Source organism: Xiphophorus couchianus, chromosome 3 (genome assembly GCF_001444195.1).
Source record: "Xiphophorus couchianus chromosome 3, X_couchianus-1.0, whole genome shotgun sequence".
NCBI lineage: Eukaryota > Metazoa > Chordata > Actinopteri > Cyprinodontiformes > Poeciliidae > Xiphophorus > Xiphophorus couchianus.
In genome coordinates, this window is record NC_040230.1 from 306163 (window position 1) to 331500 (window position 25338).

A 25338-nucleotide genomic window follows, 5' to 3' on the forward strand; every position below is an offset into this window, starting at 1 on the left:
GCTCACAGATGTTCTGATGGGATCCAGAACCAGAACCCACATTCTCATCACGTCCAGTTGTTGATTCAGTCTGGAGGGAAATGTTGATCCGACCAATCAGAGCCCAAGAACAGAAACTAAAAGGAAAAGTTCAAAGTGAACAGCTGCTTCTTTCTTTCTATTAGTTTTAATGTTTAGTTTTATTAACCCTTTAGGAACAGATCTCACCTCCACCCGCCTCCGTCCAACCAGACGGCTCACACTCTAAAACTGAAACCCTCTGCATCACTCGCTAACCTCCTCCTGAACATGCATCAGGCGACAGTGGAGAGAAAAACTCCACTTGAACAAGGAGAAACCTCCAGCAGAACCAGAACCAGGCTCAGTGGGAGAGTGCATCAGCACCCAGAGTCCAGGTCGCGTGTGTAATAGCGCCCCCTGGAGTCTGGATTATTTGCCGGAAGATAATTTCCCACTTGAATCAACAAGAGGTTCTGAAGTTCTGTGGTCCGAACCCGAAGAAGATAGAATCAGGGGTGATGTCTTAGAATCTGACAGATTTGAATCAAACATGAAAGAGTTGGACTGACCATCTGTGAAACAAGGTGGATAAGTTCTCTTTATTACCAACGATCAGTTGGAGCATGCTCAGTAAAGTCTTCCTGTTTCAAACACATCAAAGGAGAAACAGACAGAAGAACAAAGAAACATGAAAGGAACCAAAAGGTGCAACAAGACGAAGGGAAGGTTCTGGAGGGACCATGAAGAGTCGGTCTGTTGGATGTCCGACACCGTGAAAACCGGCCAACCTCAGAGGTCTGCCCACGGGATACCACATGTTGCTATGGTTACACGTTTTACCATCAGACATCACTTCCTGTCCAGTTGTTTCTTGCAACAGGTTTACAGTAGAGTTTTCAGCTGGACTAGAGTTCAAAGGCTCAGACACCAGAAGGGACCGACTGTGGTCCGCTTGAAGGTACCAGGCGGTTCTGGGGTGAACGGGCCATCACGGTCCTGGAGGAAGCAATGCGGATGGTAAAACAAACACCAGTAACGTTAATCTGGTTTCTTTCTGTCAACCGGTCAGCACTCTGGGCCGGTTCAACGACCTCTGGTCCAACTTGGTACCAGACTAGAGGAAAGTTTTTTTTACTGGGTTTGACGGGACCACTTAAGGTTCTAGCACCGGTCCTGTGTCCTCGCTCTGTGCAGAGGGGCACTGCTGTCGTCTCTTCCTGTTGTGTGTCAGCCAGCAGCTCACAGGTCAGCAGGTGTCCTTCAGTCCAACCAATCGGGCGCTCTCCTCCCACAGCCTCCGGCCTGCCTCATCGTCCTGTCCTTCTGGCGCCGCCTCCTTCTCTGCGCAGTCACTGTGGACACAGAAGGTTCTGAATGTCACTCGGTCCACCAGGACAAAACCTCCACAAAACAGTCGAAAGTCCATCGGACCAGGTAAAACCGAATGCAGTGATGCTGAATCTAAGGCCCGCCTTCTACCTGAAGTATCGGCCTGAAAGTTCCTCCAGGCCCGGCGTCACAGCACAGAACACGGTGGTCTGGCTGCCCTCCCAGGGAGTCTTCATTAGCAGCAGGGCTGGAAGCCTCAGCAGCGCCCCCAGCAGGGGGAACCAGCCCTCTACATGGCGCCCCAGCTCAGTCCGGATCACCCCAGGATGAAGACAGAAGGCTGACACGCCAGAACCTGTAGAGCAAGTGAGGATACAATTAGGAACCAATCACAGCACAGTGCTGATGACATCATCACAACATCTTCAGTGTTAATGAAGGCAATGGAGTGGGTGGGGGGAAAGGGAATCAGATGGGGTGGAGAGTGTTGGTTGTCTGGAGATTTTCTCAGACATACAGGAGGAATGTGCTCAGCAGCAGTAGCCATGCAGGTAGTTGGTCTTCTTAGGGTCTAGTTAAAGGACTGGACTTCCTCTGCAATTCTTCTTCTCTTACCTTGGACCCAGAGGTGAGAGCAGAGCTGCTCTCACCTCTGGGTCCAAGGTTGGGTCCAAGGTTGTTCTATTGTTTGTGAACTTGCGTGAACCTCTGAGACGTCGAGCCAGTTCTCGGGTGAAGAGGACGTTGGCCAGCTTGCTCTGCCGGTAGCTCTCCAGCGCGTTGTACGGCCGCCGGCTGAAGAACAAGTCATCAAAGTTGATCTGCCCTGGGAACCAGAACAGACTTCAACTATCTGCAGGGATCTGACACATTAACACGGTGAGGTCAGAGGTCACACCTCCCCGGTGGGCAATGGATGACACGCTGATCACGCGGCTGGGGGTGGTGCTCTTCAGCAATGGCAGCAGCAGATTGGTCAACAGGAAGTGACCCAGGTGATTGACGGCTATCTGAGTCTCAAAGCCATCTTCTGTGATCCATTTAGGGCACATCATCACACCTGCAGGATGTAGACAGGTGAGCACAGAGACAGACAAGGACACAGACAGGACAGGTGAGCTCGCCTGCATTGTTGACCAGGATGTCCAGTCTGTCTTCACTGTCCAGGAAGTCCTTGGCGAACTGTGAGACAGAGTAGACGGAAGCCAGGTCCAGGTGTCTGATCACCACGTTCCCGTTTCCGGTAAACTGCCGGATCTCATCCGCTGCCCGCTCGGCCCGGCTCAGGTCCCTGCAGGCCATCACCACTCGGGCTCCTGGAGAATCCACACACCCTGCTGTTCAGGAGCTGATTATGGGTTTACCTGGCAGCTATTAATGATCAGGAGATAAGCCCAGCGGAGCGGATTAGCTCTGCTATCCTCCTGGGTGATGGAGCCTCTCTGTGCCCTGCGGAGGAAGCTCATCCCAGCTTCAGGATCTTTGCCTCATACCTGCTGGTGATGGACTGATGACCAGAGTCAGAACCGGTCAGAACTTTAAACCCTTTTGAAAGGGAAACTCCGCTTCTGATTCCACCAAATTTCACCAAAGTGGCCCACTTTGGGTCCCTTCTCTAATGACTTGTTACCAAAAAACCAACTAGTGACAAATTTGGCAACATGGTTCTATGTTGTGCTTCCTCCTGACTCTCCACAGGGTGGCGCTGTGTGTCTGCAGCCCTGTCCACATGTAGCCAGGTCTTTCTAAAGACAAATATCTCCACCACATCTTTTAGAAAAATCATGTGACACACAAAAGGATTAGTTTCAGGAAAGCTTTGATCTGCATGAACCAATCTGCCACTTAGTGTTGTTTTAAACATTTCAAACCCATAGGAGGAAGTGCAGTGTCAAGCTAAATCCTGTCAGCCAATCAGAATGTTCCAAAACAACCAGCACTTCCTCTTAGGAATCAAACATGGAGCCAGGAGGTCCATCCATGCGTTGAAGTGCTTTCAAACTGAGTTTTACATGATAAAGTTAATACAACACGAGTCGATAAAGAATCGTGTCAAAGCGAGTTTGTGAAAATATCGGCGCATCATTTGTTGCAGACTGTAACGCCTGGAACCCTAAATCTCCATTTTCCTATAAACACAGACAAATACAGTTTCCTCAAGTCTTCTGAGTTTTTTAGGTTATTAAACGTTTTCCCAGATATCAGATGTGAGGGAACTAGAAAGCTGGATCGCCTAAAAAGAGGAAGACTCGCCTGCAGTACCACAGTTCAACACTCAGAGGGCAGCACTGAGACAGCTTTAGATAAAATACTGCAGAACTAAACAAGCTGACATGAAAAGACAGAACCCTAAACATTCATGTAGTCACCAGTATAAACTGGTTTAGTTGCATTTTAATGTTCACATAAACAGCGTTTCATTGTTCTCATGTCCATTTCTGGCCGGGTTAATTATTACAGTAAATCATTGCTTTGGGTTCTGGACCCGTCAGAACCTCCTTTGGTAGCAGTCAGGTTGAACTGGAGCACACCTGTCCACCAGGTGAGCAGCGGTCGTCTCACCTCTCCCTGCCAGGTCTCTGCAGGTCTCCTTCCCGATGCCCGTGTTCGCTCCGGTCACCAGAACCGTTTTCCCATCCAGCCGGACCGAACAGCGGCACACTCCACCTGCGATCCACCTCCTGAGCACCACCACACCTGGAGACGGACAGATAGCCGCAGGTGAGAGCGTGAGGAACATCTGGATCAGCTGGATCAGCTGGATCTGGGATCATTTCTGTGCTTCAGATCTCATAGAAATGTGCAGATACCTCTTCGAGCCACCAGGGGGCAGAGGTTGATGTTTCTGTGGTAACAGGTGACCTTCGGCTCAAATCAGCTTCACATGCAGAATGGAAGCGGACCTGAGGCCTGAAGCAACAGCACTGCTCCCCCTACTGGAGCTCAGGCAGAACTACAGTACCTCTCTATGCTAATAGCATTAACTCTGTGTCTCCAGATGACCTCTGACCCTTCTGCTTACTGAGTCGGTGGTAGTAGAGAAAAGACAGCACTGACAGACCGATGAGGTCTGGCAGCAGTTCGTCCTTCAAGAGAACTTTCCAGAGCATGATGCTACCAGAGTCTTCAGGGATCCCTGGAGCAGAACCTCGACTCCTGGAACAGCTGTACCCTTAAATCAGAGCTGAGACATGTTGGCCTAAATATGTTGTAATTTCCAATAAAGTAAAATATTCCTGTTTGTGGTACTCCCAAACTCATATTTACTTCAAAAATGGACATCTTTTGTTATATCTTTCACCCATGGAGGTCACCATTTTTTCACCGATGGGTTGATGACGTCATCAGGTCCGTTCTGTACTGGAGTCTACAGAGTAAACACAGGAAGGCTGACTTTACCATAGTAGTTCACCATATTGCGTTTGACTGCTGTCATTTTAGATAATCCCACACTGTGTCACTATCGGTTGTGATAAAATAAAATAAAAATAAAAATTGAGGGAATCTGGATAATTTCCCACATGACAGAAAGGAGAGCGCAGTGCGAGAGCCGGAGTGGAACCACAACGAAGGACCTGATCTGGACCCTGGACTTTTCTCCACAGCACTTTGAGCCATTTATACCAGCAGAACCAACGAAGTTAACATGTGATCGTTACCTTAATGAGCTAAAAATAAACGCCGTGCTGAGACGAGCAGAGCTGGACACTCTTTGAGATGCTAACAGGAAGCTAACAGGAGCTATGCCGCCTGACCCTAACTGCTAGCAGAGCTGCTCTGAAGGACAAAGAAGAGAGAAACGAAGCAGCTGCTCAGCTTTCTGCACTTTTCTGCTGACAATATGAAACACCAGAACTATATAATATCAGCTCGATGTGATTTTTAGTTTTCCTTTGGATTAAAACAAATTCCAGGTGTGGCTAATGTTCACATCTTTTGACTGCATTACAAAAATCCAGGCATGCTGGAAAGTCTTTATATAAACATTGATAGCAAAATAATCAACCGATCTGAGTCTTTATCATCCTGTTTGGAGACCGGACCGATATGAGACCGGGACCGATATGAGACCGGGACCGATATGAGACCGGACCGGCTACAGGAGCTGCTGGAAACTTGCCTGCAGGTAGTGGCAGCATCATGCTGACTGGAAAACCGGCCTGATATTATGGGATGGTTTAGGTACAAATCCATGCCACACTTTTCAGATTCTACTGTAAACGGTGGCTATGTGTTTATTACAATGCTTACAGTAAGATGTGAAAACATGATTCATCAAAACTTCAGGGAGGAAAACCTCTGAAGGTTTTTATCTAAACAAGATCAAAAATAATTCTTATCAATAATTAATGTATCGTTTAGAAACTGGAGTTCTGGTTCTTTCTAGTCTCTCGGTTCCGGTCCGGTAAAATGTTCTTACAGATCAGAGTGACTCCCACAGCGGCTCCACACGTCAGCAGGACACAGCCGCCTCCGGGCCCCGGGTCCGACCCGCCGCTGCCGGGCCACGGCAGAACCAGGAACTCCTCTGGAGCTGCGGCTTCCATCCCTGCAGATCAGCGCAGACTGAGCAGAACCAAGCAGAACCAGCCCAGAGGAGGATGGATTAACAGATTAGAGCAGATTATGGATCAGAGCTGCTCTGGGATCAGTTACCAGTTGAAGAACCGGAGGGATTAGAACGGCAGGAAACCACACAAACAGAACCGGGCCAGAACCGGAACGGTACCGCAACAAACATACAAAAAGAACCGGATCTGCTGGACAATTACGGAGCTGTCTCCTGGGACAGACATGCTGGACATCAGGTGTTTCCTCTCCCGTCCTCTAGGGGGCAACACAGGAACCTGAAGCTCACAATGAACACAACTGAGCCGCTGTGGAAGCCACGCCCCCTGGTATGGGCGGGGACGTGTGGGGGCGTGGCCAGGCACAATCTGCCGTTCATCAGCAACGTTACTGGAAATTCAGTTAAACAGCCACTTCAGTCTGGTCTCCATGGTTACCGCAGCAAGGGGACCGGCCTAGTCAAAGTGTTCAATGATGCCCATATAAACACAGATGGTGGAAGACCCACTGAGCTGGTTCTGGTTCTGGTCATGCTACTGAACCGACTGGAGAACTGGGTCGGTTCAGAACTCCGGTCCAGAACTCAACTGGTTCCAGTCTGACTTGAAAAACTGGGATTTCTTTGTTTCCATAAGAAACGTCCCATCAAGAGGTCAGAGGTCACATGTGGGGTTACTCTATAGCTCTAGATCTAGAGTTAAAGAACTGAATTTATGGATCTAGAGCTTTAGATGTAGATCTATAGCTGTGGATCCATAGCTCTAGATCAAGAGCTATAGGTCTAGAGTTATAGATCTTGAGTCAGCTTCAGTTCTTCCAGCTAAACCAGAGATCAGAGTGACCTCTGACCCTCCAGAGGACGAATGTCTCAGCATCTGATGTGTAACGAAGAAACTTGACAGTTTGTTCACTGTGTTTCTGACTTTTGTGTTTTTTTGTGATTTTATTATGTAAAGCTCTTTGAAATCCCTTGTTGCTGAAATGTGCTACACTAATGAACTTGATTGATTGATTGATTGATTGATTGATGAGAGAACCACCGCTGCCAACTCAGCTAGATAGCTATAGCTTGTCACTTTTTCTCAAAAGAGCAATTAGAGATAAATCTCTAAATACATTAGAGACTGGCCACGTTCAGTAATGTTAGCCACATAGCTAACATTAGCCAGTCATCATGTAGCTAACATTAGCCAGTCATCATGTAGCTAACATTAGCCAGTCATCATGTAGCTAACATTTGCCAGTCATCATGTAGCTAACATTAGCCAGTCATCATGTAGCTAACATTAGCCAGTCATCATGTAGCTAACATTTGCCAGTCATCATGTAGCTAACATTAGCCAGTCATCATGTAGCTAACATTAGCCAGTCATCATGTAGCTAACATTATCTGCCTCCAGCAGCATTAATCAGCTCTTTCTGTTAGCTTGGGGTAAAACCTGTGCTAAAGTTTCTGCCTTTAGCTGGTTTGCTGCCATGATTCTAACACACACTACGGGTTGCAAAAATTAGTCGACTAGTCGATTCTTTTTTCTTTTCTTTTATTTAAATGTTATTTAAAAATAAATGAATAAAACACCAAACCGCCTCTGGTTTCTATTTGTGTGTGTTTGTCTTTGTTTAACAAGAGGAAGTCTTTTTCAGGTTAACTCGTGACGTCGCCGCTCGTAACCACGCCCCTTCAAAAACACCAAAACCAATATGGCGGACGGCTCTGGATGTTCCTGCCGTTTTGGCTCTGCCAGGCCGCGATATTGGCCACAGTTGATGTCTGTTTGTGTGGAAAAGGTTATGAGCTGCACCGCTGCGGGTCACAGAACCCACTCCGGTCGAACCGGGCCGGGTAATCCTTGATCTTCTGAAAACCCGCAGCTCACGTTGGTTCCTCCAGAAAAATTCTCATCAACCAATCAAAGGCAGAGCTGTTTGATGGGGACGTAACGTCAGACCCAGAGAGCCAATCCACGACTCTGATACAAACTACGAGGAGGAAGGCCCGCCCCCTGCGTGTCGAACTACAGAGCGCGTGAAGAAGAAAGAGTAGAACCGTCCGAATCGGTTCGGTCCGACTGCTGAAGCGACGCTCCAGCAACAGGTAGGAGCAGTTCGGTTTGACCCGGAGCCCGCGGACAGAGCTAACCGGGCGGTAGGAGGGTGTACTCGGTGTGTGTGTGTGGACAGCCGCTGGAGGAGCGGGGCGGGCGGACACAGACCGGAGAACCGTACGGCTGTGGTTCTGCCGGACTCAGTACCGGCTCTGAGTCCACTGTGACCCGCAGTCTACACTATTGGTGTTCCGGTTCGGTCAGGTTCGGGCTGGAAGTTTGTTCCCGCCGGAACAGAGAAGCTGCAGGGAGAATCAGAAGAACAAATAGGACCTTGGGGGCGCGGGCGCCCCCTGCGGCTGCTGCTGGTACTGCAGCGACAAGTTTAACCTGTCTGAGTTAGGGCTTACAACTAAAATAGTTTCTTCAAAGTTAGATGTAAAATGATAATTAATAAATATTTAAGAAAACCTTGCAGGAAAACTATAACATAGTTGATACATGGAGACATTTCCGTATCATTCACATAAATGTGGAAAATACAAGGAAAACAGGGAGCTAGAATCAATGATTACATCAGAATAGGTCTTAATAAATCATGAGTTTATGGAAGATATTGCATATGAATCACAAAGGAGACAAAATAAAAAAATGTCTTGTTTCTGTTAATTTCTTGTCATCCTCTAGTCCAGTTGGTGGCAGTAGTGCACCGTTATAGCTTGTCTGCCAACCAGCATTAAACAAAGAAGACGACAAGACATTATTAGTCATTATAAAACCTTTCATATCATGAAGAGAGTTGTCTTTGGGTTGGTTGGAGCCACAAAATTAGTTAGTGATTCCATCTTCTCCTTACATTAAATCATTATTATGCCGGACTTACATCACTCAGGAAATGTTCAGGATATTTGGCTCTCAGGTCAAATTGACGGAAAATATGAAAAGTTTCCTGCTGCAGTTACGTTATATTATGAAAGTAGAGGCTTTGCGTCTCAGTAGAGAGTCATGTGACTTTAAGCATCAATCTCAGCGTAATGGTGGCGCCTCCTGCTGGTTAAAGGTTTCCAGGTTTTTCTAGACGTCTGGATCCGTTTAATGTTGTTGTGTTTTATTGACATTAATCTTTCTTATACTGACTCCACATGACCTTTGAACTTGTTCAGATCACTCTGTAATAAAGTTATCATAACCGGGTCGGACCTGACACGGGTTGTTCTGTCTCCATAGCAACATGGACACTGAGCTGTTTATGGAGTGTGAGGAGGAGGAGCTGGAACCGTGGCAACAAGTGGACGACAGCGTAGAGGAAGATGACATGGAGTACACGGACAACTACGGAGAGCCAGGTGGGACAAAAACGCTCTGCTGTTACCAGTCCAGATCAGGGCTCTTCTGGACCTGAGCTGGGCTTCAGGTACCTGCACATTTTCTGGAAGAACCTGAACAGAACAGCGCCTTAGAGATGGTCTGTAGTGGACTGGGTTTCAGCTTCACAGCAGAACATTTCAGCTTCAGAACTTCTATAGTGGATCTGTGAACCGGAACACGCCATATCATCATTACATTTAGCAGAAGCTAATGCTAAACCGCCATATCATCATTACATTTAGCAGAAGCTAATGCTAAAGCGCCATATCATCATTACATTTAGCAGAAGCTAATGCTAAAGCGCTATATCATCATTACATTTAGCAGAAGGTAATGCTAAACCGCCATATCATCATTACATTTAGCAGAAGCTAATGCTAAAGCGCCATATCGTCATTACATTTAGCAGAAGCTAATGCTAAAGCGCCATATCATCATTACATTTAGCAGAAGCTAATGCTAAAGCGCTATATCATCATTACATTTAGCAGAAGCTAATGCTAAACCGCCATATCATCATTACATTTAGCAGAAGCTAATGCTAAAGCGCCATATCGTCATTACATTTAGCAGAAGCTAATGCTAAAGCGCCATATCATCATTACATTTAGCAGAAGCTAATGCTAAAGCGCCATATCGTCATTACATTTAGCAGAAGCTAATGCTAAAGCGCCATATCATCATTACATTTAGCAGAAGCTAATGCTAAAGCGCTATATCATCATTACATTTAGCAGAAGCTAATGCTAAACCGCCATATCATCATTACATTTAGCAGAAGCTAATGCTAAAGCGCCATATCGTCATTACATTTAGCAGAAGCTAATGCTAAAGCGCCATATCATCATTACATTTAGCAGAAGCTAATGCTAAAGCGCTATATCATCATTACATTTAGCAGAAGCTAATGCTAAAGCGCCATATCATCATTACATTTAGCAGAAGCTAATGCTAAAGCGCCATATCGTCATTACATTTAGTAGAAGCTAATGCTAAAGCTCCATATCGTCATTACATTTAGAAGCTAATGCTAAAGCGCCATAGCAGAAACTAATGCTAAAGCGCCATATCGTCATTACATTTAGTAGAAGCTAATGCTAAAGCGCCATATCGTCATTACATTTAGAAGCTAATGCTAAAGAGCCATATCGTCATTACATTTAGCAGAAGCTAATGCTAAAGCGCCATATCATCATTACATTTAGCAGAAGCTAATGCTAAAGCGCCATATCGTCATTACATTTAGTAGAAGCTAATGCTAAAGCTCCATATCGTCATTACATTTAGAAGCTAATGCTAAAGCGCCATAGCAGAAACTAATGCTAAAGCGCCATATCGTCATTACATTTAGTAGAAGCTAATGCTAAAGCGCCATATCGTCATTACATTTAGAAGCTAATGCTAAAGAGCCATATCGTCATTACATTTAGCAGAAGCTAATGCTAAAGCGCCATATCATCATTACATTTAGCAGAAGCTAATGCTAAAGCGCCATATCGTCATTACATTTAGAAGCTAATGCTAAAGAGCCATATCGTCATTACATTTAGCAGAAGCTAATGCTAAAGCGCCATATCGTCATTACATTTAGCAGAAGCTAATGCTAAAGCGCCATATCGTCATTACATTTAGTAGAAGCTAATGCTAAAGCGCCATATCGTCATTACATTTAGAAGCTAATGCTAAAGAGCCATATCGTCATTACATTTAGCAGAAGCTAATGCTAAAGCGCCATATCGTCATTACATTTAGCAGAAGCTAATGCTAAAGCGCCATAGCAGAAGCTAATGCTAAAGCACTATATCGTCATTACATTTAGCAGAAGCTAATGCAAAACCCCATATCGTCATTACATTTAGCAGAAACTAATGCTAAAGCACTATATCGTAATTACATTTAGCAGAAGCTAATGCTAAAGCGCCATATCGTCATTAGATTTTACAGAAGTTAATGCTAAAGCGCTATATCGTCATTACATTTAGCAGAAGCTAATGCTAAAGCGCATTGGATTTAGCAGAAGGGTCACAGGTCGGGGGGTTTGCTGTGTGGTTGGAGATGCTGGTCCACCTGGACAGGTGCAGCAGGATCAAAGGTTGACCTGATGTTCTGTGTCCACAGTGGAGGATTCTTCACCCTGTGAGACTCCGCCCCCCAGGTCTCCCCTGCCCAGCACACCTGTCCCAGCAGGTGAGTGTCCCCGCCCCCCCAGGTGAGTCCAGGTGCACCAGTGCTCATCTGTATGTCTCTCAGGTGCACCGCCTTTCGTCTCCTTGGCCCCTCCTCCACCTCTCTCCGTCTCCATCTCCAAGCCCGCCGCCTCGGCCCCACCCTTCAGAGCTCAGGCTCCGCCCCTCATCCTGACGCAGACCGCCGGTGGAACGTTCCTCCTGCCGGCCGGGCCCGGCGCCACCCAGCCCATCCTCCTCACCACGCAGGTACGGGCCGTGCCCGAGGCCACTGGCCCGTTTCCATGGCGACCTGGACGCTGACGGCATGCTTCCTGTTGCAGGGCTTCCAGGTTCCCACAGTGATGACTCCCGGCACGCCGCTGGTTCTCAACCTGCAGTCCAACCTGCAGACGGTCCAGCTGATCCAGTGTAGGTCCGCTCGGCCCGGAACGCACGCCGTTGACCTCTGACCCCACTCACCAGCCCCTTGTCTCCACAGCGCCAACTCTGGGCCAGCTGGTCCGACCCACTGTGGCCGTGTCTACCGTGCTGTCTCAGAACCAGACTGGACCCGGTCCGGCCCACCCGGGATCCGGTTTCACCACTTTGACCATCAGAACCGGCGCTCCGGGATCTGGTGAGCCTCGCGGACCCTCCACCAGATTCTGATCCGACCCGCTGGACTCACCACTCTGCTGCTGTTTTACAGTCAACCTGCAGGTGGCGCCTGTGGGCGGCGCCGGCTCCCTGAAGCTGGCCGGTACTCCGGGCCTCCGGCCCACTTCCACCAACGGAGTCATGAAGGCCACGCCCCTCAGTGCCCCCACAGGTGAGACACCCAGGTCCAGTCAGTGACCTGGAGTGGTTCTGATCCGGTTCTGTAACCGATAGCAACCAGAATGACTCCTGGACTGGTTCAGACTAACAATTCCTGCATCACCTGCTCCACAGCTCCAGGCCCCACCCAGCGTGTGGTTACCACGGCGACCGCGGCTGTGCCCCCCCGGGTGGTGATGAGTGTGGAGGAGTTTTACTACGGCAGGTTCAGCGGAGACGTCAGCCTGAGGAGGCCGCCGCCGCCTGGAGCCGCCATCTTCTCTTTCACCTGCAACATCTGCTGCTTCAGGGCAGAGAACAACCTCAGGTGGGCAAACTGGGACTCGCCTGGACTCCCCTGGTATCACCTGGACTCACCAGAACCCACTAGAACCTACCTGTTCACCGGTTTACCTGTGCCTCCAGGTTGATGCAGCACGTCCTTCACCACTCGGAGCTGGTAGTGGAGAGTAAAGAGCGTCAGTGCTGTCGGTTCTGCTACCGCCAGTTCTCGTCCCAGAGCCAGCTGAGGGACCACCAGGATCAGGTCCACGGCTCCGCCCAGTCCACCTGTAAGAGCCTCACCTGCGGCTGCCAGGTGTTTTCCTGCTGCTGCCTCATCCTGTCCGTCCTCTCCTCCAGGTCTGTGTCGGATCTGTGAGTGGGCCTTCGACAGCGAGCCGGCTTTCCTCAACCACATGAAGTCCAACCACAAGCCGGGCGAGATGCCCTACGTCTGCCAGGTGAGTGCCCCGCCACCCGCACCTCCTCTCTCTCATCGCTGGCTCTGACCTCAGGTGTGTCTCCAGGTGTGCTCGTTTCGCTCGTCCTTCTACTCGGACGTCGTGCAGCACTTCGCCACCTTCCACAGAGAGACGCCGTTCCTGCTCTGCGTCTTCTGCCTGAAGGTGATGAAGAACCCCGGCAACTACCAGCAGCACCTGTTCAGGCACAAGGTGAGCATACACCTTTACACACACACACACGCCCACACACACACACACACACAGACTTGGTAGTTCAGTCTGCATGTTGCTCCTGTCCCTTTATGTAATTGTGGAGCTGCAATAATCATCTGAAGGTTCTGATTGTTTTTGCAGGTGATTAGAGTGAAAGAACTTTTACTTTGAAAGGTAACCCCTGTCTTCCTGTGTCAGCTGAGCCAGGCCTTCCACTGCAACAGATGTCGCCTTCAGTTCACCTTCCTCAAAGACAAGATGCAGCACAAGGTGGAGAACCACCGCAGCTTCCGCCGGCCGCCGCAGCTGGAGGGGCTGCCACCGGGGTCAAAGGTGAGCCCCGCCCACACCTGCTCCGGTCTCCGATGATGTCACAGCTGCTCAGGCAGAGTGCGCTCTATCGCTGTCTCTAGGTAACGATCCGGACCTACGGGAAGGTCAGGCCTCCGATGGCGTCAAACTGCATTTTTCAGCCCAACAGAATCAAAACCGAGCCGATGTTCCCGATCCAGAAGAACCCCCCGCTGTTCAAAGTTCCCAAGTCTCCGACCCGGAGGGGGCTGGGCTGCCGGGAGCCCGGCAGGTGAGGCCGCAGCGCCGCGTCCGTCCTGCAGAGAGCAGCAGAGGACAGCCAGGCTGGAAGAGTTAAACTGTCTCTAAGAATTAAAGCGGAACCGGAGGAGTTCTGTCAGGTTCTGAGCGTTCCTTCAGCCCGTTGTCTCCTGCAGGTTCTGGTCGGCAGACCGCTTGGTGTGTCTGGAGTGCGGAACCGATGCATCGGACCTGACGGCTCATTACCCGACCTACGTCCACTGCCTGCTGTGTCCCTACAGCAGCTGCTGCTCCCGGGCCTACGCCGCCCACATGATCCAGTAAGACTCCCAGTACCACCTAGTACTACAGGGTACTACACGGAGTACTACATAGTAGGGCTGTTGTGATTGTTGTAGTAATCTATTGATTATTCTGACAATTAATCGAATAGTGGTGTTTGGTAGTAGCTACTTACGCTAGCAAAATAAATCTATGAAAGATAAAATGCTGGTAAAAACAATTCAGGTCCTTTTATTAATAAGAAAACATTTTATTGCATTAAAACTTTATTCTAAAGTATGAAGTGTGGAAAAACGCACAAGTAGAAACACAGATGAGAAATATTAAGTGAATTTAAATGGAGGCATTATTAAACTACTTTTAATATTATACTTCACTTTCAGTCTCAGGTTTAAAGTATAAAAAAACTATACCAAGTAGATATTTATACTCTGATTATTTTCTTTCACATCATTTGTAGCCATTAATCAGAAGTCCATGTAATATTAGCCTAAATGTTTCATCATTCATGTAAAATATCCAGATTTACTGCCAACAATCACAGAACAACATTCAGTTCTGCACTTCACTGACTGAGCTGTTCTGTTTAGCTTAATCTTTCTCTGCTGCGCTAATAGCCCTTAGCTGCTAGTAGCACTTAGCTGATAGTAGCACTTAGCTGCTAGTAGCACTTAGCTTTCATCATTGGTTCACTGGCAGAAGTGACAGCGTTGCACAACACAAACAATCCTCCTCCTGGATAACAGAACGTGGTTCTGTTGGATTTTTCTCTAACTGGTTCTGGTTCTGTTGGGTTCCAGCCACCATGTCCGTGGCTCCAGAGATAAGGTGCTTCCTCTGCAGAAGGCTCCGCCCCCTTGGTAAGGACCAATCAGCTGCTGGGTGAGTGACCTGGTTGTAGCGCTGCGTGCTGATTCGTTGCTTTGTCTCCTGCAGCACCTTCCTGCTGCGCTGCTCTGAATGCGACTTCCTGCCTCAGACAGCAGATCAGATGGCCGAACACCTGCTGAGCAACCCGGAGCACGATGGCGCCACCTGCTGCTCCCGCGGTGAGGCTGCACCTCGGTGCACTGGACCAGCTCAGAGCCCTGTCCAGATTCTGGTTCTGTTGTCTGACGGCGTCCAGTGGAGCTGACGTACACACACTGACCCGGGGTCGGGCTGCAGCCTCCTGGGCGCCATGGCGACCGGCAGGCGGAGGAGGAAAAGGAGTTTCTTTATGAACTTCATGGAGATTTCCCAGCAGGAAGTTTTCCTGCACTCAGAACTCAGAGCTGGTTCTGGTCAAACAGGACCGGCACTTTAGCAGAAGCTAATGCTAAAGTTTTAGAAGATATCACAGTGGTATCAAAGTATTTAGAAGTTCTCCCCCTAAAACGATGAGAGGCCTGAAAGTGACATCATATTGTCTGATTTTTGTTTTTCTTTTTAAGATTTATTTGCAAATTATGGTGAAAAAAAATATTTATAAAAACCAAACAGATCTGTAACTTCTCCTGTCAGAGGCTCCTCTGTCCTCCACTCATTACTGTTTGACTTGTTTAACCACAAACAGTCCAAACTCCACTGTGGCGAAGACCAACGAACTGAAACTCACCTGGAGAGGAGAAGAGGCCAGCAGCTCGCTGTGAGGAAATCAACCTGGGAGCAACAATTAGAGACCGGAAGACATAAAAGACCACTGACCATCTCCCTCCATCAGATCTCAGCCTGTGGGGTCAAAATGATCCCAGAAGCAGACGGGGGACCTGGTGGAAGACTGCAGAAGGGACTACGTGACACAGGCTGCTGACGGTAACAGGGACTCGGGTTCTGCTTTGGCCGTACAGAACCGGGCCATCTGGAGTTTAGCAGAGAGCGTCTGGATGTCGTCTGGCCAGAAACACGACTCGGCGTGTTTGGAGGGCAGTGCATGCTGAGCTGCATCCAAAGAACACCATACCTACTTTGAAGCATGGGGGCGGCAGCATCATGCTTTGGGCCTGCAAAGGGACCAGGACGACCCATCCTGAAGGCATGAATGGGGTCGAGTCCCAAACCCCCGGAGTGGCTGAGATCTCTGATCCCAAACCGGCTGCCCGGAGGAAAAGGCCAGCAGTTTGTCAAACCTGCTGAGGACGGACAGAAAACGTTTCCCTCTAAGTATTGAGATGAACTTTTATTATTGACCAAATACTTGTTTTCCACCATAATTTGCAAATAAATAATAAAAAACTCCGACAGCATGATTTTCTAGATAACTTTCCTCATGTTGTGGTTGTTGAGGTCGAGCTGAGAGCGCGGCGCTAGTGAAAGAATCACAAAGTGATTCTTTCACTCCTGCTTTCAGTTGTATAGCTGTTGAGTATTGATAACTTCAAAATAAGAGCATGAATACAAACGACTAACAACTTGAAGAATTCACAGCCAAGAAAAAGAAGCTTTAGGAGAATCAGGGAAAGTTAAGTCTGCTAACATTTACAACATTAGCAGAAGCACTAAGCTCCACTGTTAGCACATTAGCATATTAAGTGTTTAATAGCCAGGAGGGCGCGGCGCCGTCTCAACGGGTCCCAGCCGAGGATCCGTTCAGACGGATCCTCGGCCCGGTGGACGTTCGGCCCGGTGGAGGACCTCTCTGACCTTCTGGCCAGAGAGGTCAGAAGGTCAGCAGCTTTCTGAAACACGCTGACATTGAAGCCCGGAGCTCTGGGTTGGTTCTGAATCAGGTTCTGAAGGGCTGCAGTGAAACCAGAACCTGTGGTTCTGCTAACCACTCTTCTTCTTTTTCGTGTGTTTTCCAGAGTACGTTGAGCCTGACATCCTGCTGTGCCTCAGCGCAGAGCAGCAGTCTTCACAGGAACTGGACCAGAACCAGGACTCAGCAGAACCGGCCTGGAAGCTGGCAGAGAGCTGGAAACGTCCAGAGGAGAGTGCCTGGACCTCGGTCCTGTCCTTCACCCAGCCCAGCGGGCCCAACCACTTCCTGTCTAAGAACAGCGACGCCATGGACTTCTTCAGCCTGCTCTTCCCGCCGGCGCTCGTCGAGCTCATCGCCAAGGAGACCAACGCCCATGCCAAGGCGTGCCGCCTGCTGGGCCGCTGCCCGCCCGACTGGGTCCCCGTCACCGGCCCGGAGGTCAAAGGTTTCCTGGGCCTGGTGATCCTGATGGGCGTCCACAACCTGCCGGACCCGACGCACTACTGGTCCTTCAACCACTTTGACAACAGCTACACCTTCCACCGCGCCATGCCGCTGCGCCGCTACCAGCAGCTCGCCGCCCACCTCCGCATGGGCAGCTTCGTGGGCGAGCTCCACGGGCCGGGCCGCTCCGCTGACCCGCTGCACGCCTTCCGGCCCATGCTGGACCTCCTGGGCGGTGCCATGTGGGACGCCTACCGGCCCAACTGCTGCCTGGCTGTGGACCGGGCGCTGCTGCCCAGCCTGGAGGGCGAGGAGCGTGGCGAGCAGCGCGGCGCACACAGTGGCGGCGGCGCCCAGCCTCAGGTCTGGCTGCTCTGCGACTCCAAGTCTGGCTACTGCCACCGCCTGTCCATCCAGCTGGGGGAGCGGCTCGGCCCGGACCTGGGCTTCAGCGTGGTTCCAGAGCTGGTCAGAGACCTGGACGACAAGCACCACCAGCTGTTCCTGGCCAACTCGCTGGCCTCCGTCCCGCTCATGCAGACGCTGCTGCAGCAGAACATCTACGCCTGCAGCTCCTTCCCGCCTCCCAGCCCCGTCCTGCCCCGCCCGCTGTGGGACGACGGCGAGCTGCGCAACCCGGGAGACTTCCTGCAGAGGCAGTGCGGCCCCCTGCTGGCCACCCGCTGGCGCGACACCAAGGAGACGGGCTGCCTGTCCACCAATGCGGCGCCGGGCCAGCCGGACGCCGTCTGGAGGAGCAAGGCAGGCGGGCTGGTGACCATCGAGCGGCCCATGGCCTTCCGCCTGCTGCAGGAGAACATGCGGGGCGTGGACATCTGCAAGCAGCTGCTGGCCTGCAACCAGCTGGGAGGCGTGCCGCAGGACCGCCACTGGCGCAACCTGTTCTGGTTCCTGGTCAACCTGAGCGTGGTCAACGCCTTCATCGTAATGCGGGAGAGCCGCAAGGACAACCCGCCCACCTGGGTGCAGGACGGCCTGTTCAGCCAGCTGGCCTTCCGCCGCCGGCTGGGCAACCAGCTGGCCCGCTGCGCCCAGAGGCACGGCGAGGCACCAGAGTCGCCGGGCCCCCATGGGGCCCGCGCCACCGCCGAGGAGCCCGTCCGGCAGCGCCACAAGATGACGAAGATCAGCAGCGTCTCCAAGCGCTGCAGGAACTGCAACATGAAGAACCTGCGGCATGAGAGCGTGTACGGCTGCACCGTCTGCGACGCCAACCTGTGCAAGCGGCCCGGCTGCTTCTGGGAGTTCCACGGCCTGCCGCCGCTCCACCGTGGTGAGTCCGCCGCCTCCAGCACCGGTTCCGACCGGTCCAAACGCTGACCTGCACTCTGTTTCAGGGTCGACCAAGCTGGGCTTCCTGAAGGACAGACTCAGGTAAGGGGCGCTCCGGTTCTGGCCTGGTTCTGGTGGAGCCTTGTGGTAACCAGGTTTGTGTTCCTGCAGCGGAGAGATCGTCATGGATGAGGTCAGCGTGGACGAGACGTTCGGCCCGGTGGAGGACCTGGACTTTTCCGACGACGAGCCGCTGGACGAGCCAGAAGACGAGGAGGAGATGAACCTGACCGGAGCCGGTCCAGAGTCCGGTCCAGAGCCTGGTCCGCCTTCAGAGAGCGGCGGCCGTGCCGCGGCGCAGCCAGCCATGGTGCGCCGCGGCACGCTGTCGGTGCGGCAGCTCCGCATCATCCTGTTTGCGCTGTGCGAAGGTCTGCGGCAGGCGTCCCGCGTCTTCTCCACCGACCCACAGCTGATCCGCCGCTGGCTGCGGGAGGCGCGGGCGCGGTCGGCGCAGGAGGAGGAGCGGCATGCAGACGGCGCGGCGCGCATGGTGGCCTGGGTGCTGTCCATGCGGGAGCAGCAGCTGCCGCTCACCGAGAGCAACCTGTTCAACAAGGCGTCCATCCTGAAGAAGAAGAAGGCATTCGGCGACGCCTTCCGCATCTCCTACGACTGGGCTGTCGGCTTCCTGCTGCGCCACCGGCTGGGCGTCTGCAGGGCGGGTCGGGCTGTGGGCCTCGGCCGTGCCGCACCGCCGCCGCTGCGGGCCCGGGTCGGCGCCTTCAGGGAGTTCACTCGGCGGGCGGTGCGGTCCCACCGGCTGGCGCGGCGCGCCGTGGCCGCCATGGACGAGCTCTGCCTCTTTGTGGATTTCCGGCTGGTCCAGGACCGGTCCAGGCGCTGCGAGGCGCTGGAGCTGACCGGGTCCTCGCCGCTGCTCACCGTCTACCTGGCAGTTCTGGCTGACGGCGCCGTGCTGCCGGCGCTGGTTCTCCTCAGCCGGCCGGTCCCGCAGGCGGCGCCGCCCGACCTCGCCTTGCTGGAGGTCCGGACGGACGGCCTGAGCGCCGAAGACGCCCTGGACCTCTGGACCACCAAGGTCTGGCTGCCGCACCTGTCCGGCCTGGCCCATTCCGGGAAGTCCCTGCTGGTTCTGGACCGGCACCGGGAGCACCTGGCTGACCCGTTCCTGGCGGCGCTGAGCGCGGCCCGCAGCCTGCCGGCCATCATTCCCACAGGATGCTCCTTCTGCCTGCAGCCGCTGGACGTCTGCCTGAAGCCGGCGCTGCAGCGCTTCCTGCTGGCCCGCTGGGCCCGGTTCGCCGCCGAACCGGAACCGGAGCTGGACGACCCGACCCACATGCCGCAGGACAACGTGACCCGAATGCTGGTGGACTGGCTGCTGGACGCCATGACGCACCTGTGCCGCCTGCCGCACACCTGGAGGACGTCCTTCCAGCTAACCGGACTCCTGCTGGACCAGACCGGGCCGGAACCACGGGACCAGCAGGCAGAACTCATCAGAACCCTGACATGCATCCTGCTGGGTCCGGACACAGCAGAAACAGAACCGGCTGAACTTCAGGAGGACGAAGAGCAGGACGGGGACGGACAGGAGACATCCGAGGAGAAACCGCTGTCCAAAGAGAACGAGACGGAGGACAGGAAGGAGGCGGAGGACAGGAAGGAGGCGGAGGACAGGAAGGAGACGGAGGACAGGAAGGAGACGGAGGACAGGAAGGAGGCGGAGGACAGGAAGGAGACGGAGGACAGGAAGGAGGCGGAGGACAGGAAGGAGACGGAGGACAGGAAGGAGACGGAGGACAGGAAGGAGGCGGAGGACAGGAAGGAGACGGAGGACAGGAAGGAGGCGGAGGACAGGAAGGAGGCGGAGGACAGGAAGGAGGCGGGCACAGAGGACAGCTTGGCAGCGGAGACTCTAGAGGACAGCGAGGAAGAGGAGGGTCAGCAGAGACAGGAGGAGACGAGGGAGGCGAGCAGAGAGAGACGGGAAACGCGGATCGAGATCGGGGAGGAAGTTGGAGACGAGTGGAAGATCCGGAGCGACGGCACCAGAACCGTGGAAGACAGCTGAGGTTCTGACCCGATTCTGACTCAGAATGCCCGTGCTCCCCCAGTGGCTGACAGATGAACTGCTTCCGCCTGCTGGTCAGTTAGACCGGAACCAGAACCGGGCTCTGTCCGGATCCGAAGGGCAAAACGTTTTTAATGGACCTTTATTTAAAAATCACTGAGGTTCAACATCAGCCAATCAGAGACAAAGGGGCGGGGCTTCAGCGTCCACCAGACGGTCCAGATGTCACACCTGAGGTTCTAATGAACAGAACACCATGAAAGTTTACAGTCTGAGCTGCTCAGATCAAAATGGGTCATCAGAACCACCAGAACTTTCAGAACCAGGTTTAGATGAACAAACAGAAGTGAGTGGCGCCGTGGCGACAGACGATTCTCTACCCAGCTGCAGCTACTTCCTGGTAGCAGGAGGCTACTTCCAATCTGAAGCTGCTGATCTGATCAATGATAGGCTGGAAGGAGAGTACTAGCTAGCATTAGCTTTGGGTAAGCTAACAACTAGCATGCCTAAGCTGGTCCCCTACTTCATCTGCTGTCCATTAGCATTTGCTATGCCAGTATTAGCTTTAAAAAGGCTAGCACTAGCATTGAGTATTCTAGCAAGTTGCTTGTGTCTTATTACCATAAAATGTCAAAACACGACATCATTGTTAGCAACGCTTAATTGATGTCGCTTACAGAAAATGCATGAGAAATGTTTTTTTTTTTTTTTACTTTATGTTTATTGATTGTGTTTCATTTATTAATCACATACAGAACACAGAGCGGAAACAACTGTCGACAAGAAGCATTTCTTACATTCTGACAAAGATGAACAGATATAGGATGAAAACAGCATACAAAGTTACATCCCAATCTTTGGGTTTTTCAGCAGCAATTAAAGTGACAGTATAAGTCACCTGATTCAGTTATTGTTTTCTAGAAATCTAGTCCATTTGCTCCATCTCTTTTTGTAAAGGTCCGATTGTAGTCTCAACATGAACGTTAACTTTTCCATTTTGTGGGTTTCGTCCACCAGTTCCAGCCAGTTCTTTAGCGTTGGTGGGTCGGGTTGAAGCCATTTCCAAGTGATCGATTTTTTTGGCTGTAGCACTGAAGATTTTTAATAAATATTTGTCACTCATGTTCCAACTCTCAGGAACGGCTCCGAGCAACAATGACATGGTAGGTTGTTGGAGTCTGAGATCCAAAATTATTTCAATTTTCTCCAAAACTTTTTTCCAATAAGACTTGATCTTTATGCAGTGATTTGGCTCCGCGTCCCCACATCCCCTCCAGCATTTAGAAGCATTTGGGTTTCTATAAGACTGATGCTTTGGTGTTCTAAAAAACGTAACAAGTTTTTCCAACTGAACTCACGCCAATAGTTTGAGGAGGCTGAAGCAGCAGATTCACACATATTGTCCCATTGTTCTTGTGATATTTTAGCATTCATCTCTTCCTCCCATCTTTTCCTAACATAATCTGTTGACACTCCTTTGGATCTCAACAATCCCTGATACAGTTTGGAGATGTGATCTTGCCAGGCGTGGAGTAAGCTTGTGACACCAATTGAATTATCTCGTTAGACTCTGAGATGTAGTCTTTTAATATGTTTGGAAAAAAAAATTGTCTAAATTGCAGATATCTAAAGAAGTCCCCTTTTTCTAGATCATATTTTTGTTGTAGTGTGTGAAAACTTGGTAGTGTATTTTTGTCCAGTATCCTGCAATAAGCAGTTATTCCTTTCTGTGACCAGTTTTTAAAACTGGAATCTAATTGGTTATGGGTGAAATCTGAGTCAAAGGCGGCCCATCTGAGAATTCGTATTTGGTTTTCCAAGTTTAATTCCTTAACCACTTCAAACCAGGTCAAAAGGGTAAATGACACTAGGGGATCTAATTTTTTTCGGCATGCTGCTGCAAGTTTCTGATCTCCAATCAGAGCTTGTATTGAAATGTTTCCACACTTGGTTTCTAATTCTTTCCATCCAGCCTCGTAAGTATGATCACACCACTGTACTACTGTTTTGAGTTGAGCTGCAAGGTAATAGCCATGAAGATTAGGGAGTGACAGCCCCCCTTTTTCTTTCCTAATTGTAAGAGTACTGTATCTAATTCTGGGTTTCTGTCCCTTCCAAATAAAATGAGATATCAATTTGTCCCACTCACAAAACTGAGAATGAGGGATTTTAATAGGCAAAGAAATAAATAGGTATAATAACCTAGGTAATACTGACATCCTAATTACCTCAATTCTTGAATTAAAGTCAATTATAGATCCCGACCACTGTGTGAGGTCTTGTTTAATTCTCCTATTTACAGATTCAAAATTTTTTTTGTACAAATCAATCAGCAGGTAAGCCAACCATATACCCAAGTTGTTTTCTTAGACCAGTCAATAGGGATTTTATCTTTCAGCTCAACCGATGAGTGATAGTTAAAACACATAATCTGTGTTTTATCCATATTAAGTCTGTATCCTGAGTAGGTGCCAAATATGCCTAGTAACTTTAGGACGGCCAGGATGGATTGCTCCGGGCTCGAGAGGTATAGAAGGATGTCATCAGCATATAGTGCTATTTTATGTTCTCCTGAATTCGTTACTATGCCATGAATACCATTGTTCTCCCTAATTGCCTGGGCAAGAGGCTCTATGTAAAGTGCAAAAGGAGTTGGGGAGAGCGGGCAGCCTTGTCGAGTGGATCTCTCCAGCTTTATTGTGTCTGTCAAGCGGCCATTTATCTTGATCCTAGCAGTGGGCGACGCGTATAATGTTCTAATAATGTTGATTGTGGTTTGTGAAAAACCAAATCGTTCCAAAACTAGGAATAAGTACTCCCAACTGACACGATCAAAAGCCTTTTCTGCGTCTAAGCTCGCCAATACTGCTGTATGATTGTTTGTCTGAATATTCTGAATTATGTGAAGTGAGCGTCTTATATTATCCTGAGTTTGTCGGCCAGAGACAAACCCGGTTTGGTCCCCATCAATCAGATCTGGGACAAACGCGTTCAACCTATTGGACAAGATAGAAGCATATAGTTTATAATCCTGGTTAAGGATCGAGATCGGTCTGTATGAACTGCATAATATTTTGTTTTTTCCTTCTTTTGGTATTACCGTTATAATTGCTTCAGACCATGATGGCGGTGTTGTTATTTTCCCTAATGCCCAATTTAATGATTTTAATAAAACAGGGGATAGTTCTTCTTCAAATATCTTATACCATTCACCTGGAAGACCGTCAGTACCGGGTGATTTATTATTTTTTAATTTTTTTACCGCTATTATCAGTTCCTTTTCCGTGATTTGCTCAGTAAAACTTTTGTTCTGACATTCTCCAATTGTTGGCAAGTCCAATGAATTGAGAAATGTTTTAACATCTTCTATTTTGCGTTGTTCTTGTTGTGCGTACAATTCTTTATAATATGTTTGAAAAGCTTTGTCAATACCATCCAAACTGTTTTCTACTATTCCTATCTGTGGGTCAGTTATGGAGCAAATTGAGTGCATTATTTGTTTTTTGTCAATTCTTCTTGCAAGTAGTTTTGTTGCCTTTGGTCCAGCTTCGTAAAATGATTGTTTTAGTAATTTATATTTTTTTTCTTCCTCTCTTTTATGTATATCCAAAATTTTACTCTTTGTCTCTTGGATTTGTGCATTGATATAATCAAGTTGGTTTTTAATTTGCAAGCTCTCCAATTCTTTTAATTTGGTCTCCAATTTATTTAGTTCCTTTTCTTTCTTAATAGAGAAACGTTTTTATCCATGTTTAGAGGAAAAGGTTCGAGTCATGAGCGACCAGACTGCGCATGCTACTTGGCTAGAGCTAATGCTAACCTAAACAGGGCTTTCACCAGTGTATCCAAGGCTACAGTTAGCTTATCCATGCTAATGGACAGCAGATGAAGTAGGGGACCAGCTTAGGCATGCTAGTTGTTAGCTTACCCAAAGCTAATGCTAGCTAGTACTCTCCTTCCAGCCTATCATTGATCAGATCAGCAGCATCAGATTGGAAGTAGCCTCCTGCTACCAGGAAGTAGCTGCAGCTGGGTGGAGAATCGCCCGGCGTGTGTGTGTGTGTGTTAGAGAAGATGACTCCTCTTCCTCACCTTCAGGAGGAAGAGCAACGTTAATGTCTGGTTTGGTTTTGATGATGTCACCGTGGCCCTGGAAGCTGATTGGCTGCTGTTATTTTTGTAGATGACCACTTCCTGTTTCGGTTGTCAGAACACGATGATGAATAAAGCAACCTGTCCAGGTGAGCCGCCTCTTCTGTGGGCCTGAAAACAAACCTTTCCAGGATTTTCCAGGAAGTTTTCCTCCAGGTTCAGTCCAGTTCCTGCTGGATCTCTGAATCGGAATATTTAATAATATTAATTAATATTATTCTATTTTAATATTATTAGACTAATAATCATTTATGCTTTAATCAGCACAAAGAAGCTAATTAGATGCTACAGATTCTGTTAGCGGGATGAAATGAATCTGATGTTCATTAATGCTAATATAAATATTTATTCATGTAAAGTATAAAATGGTCCCAAACTCTGAGCTGCAGGTTTTCAGCCCAGAGTTTTGTCTGCAGGCTGATGGAGATTAGGGTGATGGTACAGAGGACAACAAGCTACAGCTAGCTTAGCATCTTAGCAGAAATGAGCTGCGACGTTTAAATGAGGAAAACTAATTCAATTCTCGAAAAGAATATGAATAAAATCTTTTCAACACCGTGAGAAGGGAACTCCTCTCCCCATG

The 25338-nt window shown here is 49.6% G+C and overlaps 2 protein-coding genes across 3 annotated transcripts; one reads left to right on the forward strand and one right to left on the reverse strand.

The window, feature by feature from the left end:
- Window positions 1-575: 575 nt before the first annotated feature.
- Window positions 576-5652, reverse strand: LOC114141671 (retinol dehydrogenase 13). Its single transcript, XM_028012358.1, has 6 exons — window positions 3892-5652; window positions 2454-2645; window positions 2228-2389; window positions 2036-2155; window positions 1480-1684; window positions 576-1352 (listed from the first exon to the last, which is right to left on the reverse strand). Exons 1-6 carry the CDS (start codon window positions 4067-4069, stop codon window positions 1247-1249), a joined length of 963 nt encoding a protein of 320 aa, XP_027868159.1. The 5' UTR covers window positions 4070-5652; the 3' UTR covers window positions 576-1246.
- A 1904-nt stretch (window positions 5653-7556) lies between these two features.
- LOC114141665 (uncharacterized) lies at window positions 7557-24846 on the forward strand. Of its 2 annotated transcripts, none has more exons than XM_028012350.1 (20): window positions 7557-7993; window positions 9171-9289; window positions 11430-11498; window positions 11562-11746; window positions 11821-11908; window positions 11979-12116; window positions 12189-12308; window positions 12431-12623; window positions 12722-12867; window positions 12938-13038; window positions 13105-13251; window positions 13453-13587; window positions 13668-13837; window positions 13983-14126; window positions 14889-14948; window positions 15025-15137; window positions 16872-18503; window positions 18571-18607; window positions 18677-20180; window positions 20379-22237. In XM_028012350.1, the coding sequence occupies exons 2-20, from the start codon at window positions 9175-9177 to the stop codon at window positions 20601-20603; spliced, it is 5322 nt and encodes a 1773-aa protein (XP_027868151.1). In that variant the 5' UTR covers window positions 7557-7993; window positions 9171-9174; the 3' UTR covers window positions 20604-22237. The 2 variants fall into 2 exon arrangements, with proteins under 2 accessions (XP_027868151.1, XP_027868150.1); XM_028012349.1 differs by having other exon boundaries at window positions 7558-7993; window positions 16872-18506; window positions 20379-24846.
- Window positions 24847-25338: the final 492 nt, after the last annotated feature.

Excerpts from the sequence above, each read along its gene's own strand:
- LOC114141671 (XM_028012358.1), bottom strand. The coding sequence starts at position 4,069 with ATGTTCCTCACGCTCTCACCTGCGGCTATCTGTCCGTCTCCAGGTGTG. Across the intron at positions 1,685-2,035 it reads ACTGGCTCGACGTCTCAGAG|GTTCTGGCGTGTCAGCCTTC; the intron begins GTTCACGCAAGT and ends CTTGCTCTACAG. Across the intron at positions 1,353-1,479 it reads CTTTCAGGCCGATACTTCAG|TGACTGCGCAGAGAAGGAGG; the intron begins GTAGAAGGCGGG and ends CTGTGTCCACAG.
- LOC114141665 (XM_028012349.1), top strand. The coding sequence starts at position 9,175 with ATGGACACTGAGCTGTTTATGGAGTGTGAGGAGGAGGAGCTGGAACCG. Across the intron at positions 9,290-11,429 it reads GGACAACTACGGAGAGCCAG|TGGAGGATTCTTCACCCTGT; the intron begins GTGGGACAAAAA and ends CTGTGTCCACAG. Across the intron at positions 13,838-13,982 it reads GGCTGCCGGGAGCCCGGCAG|GTTCTGGTCGGCAGACCGCT; the intron begins GTGAGGCCGCAG and ends TGTCTCCTGCAG.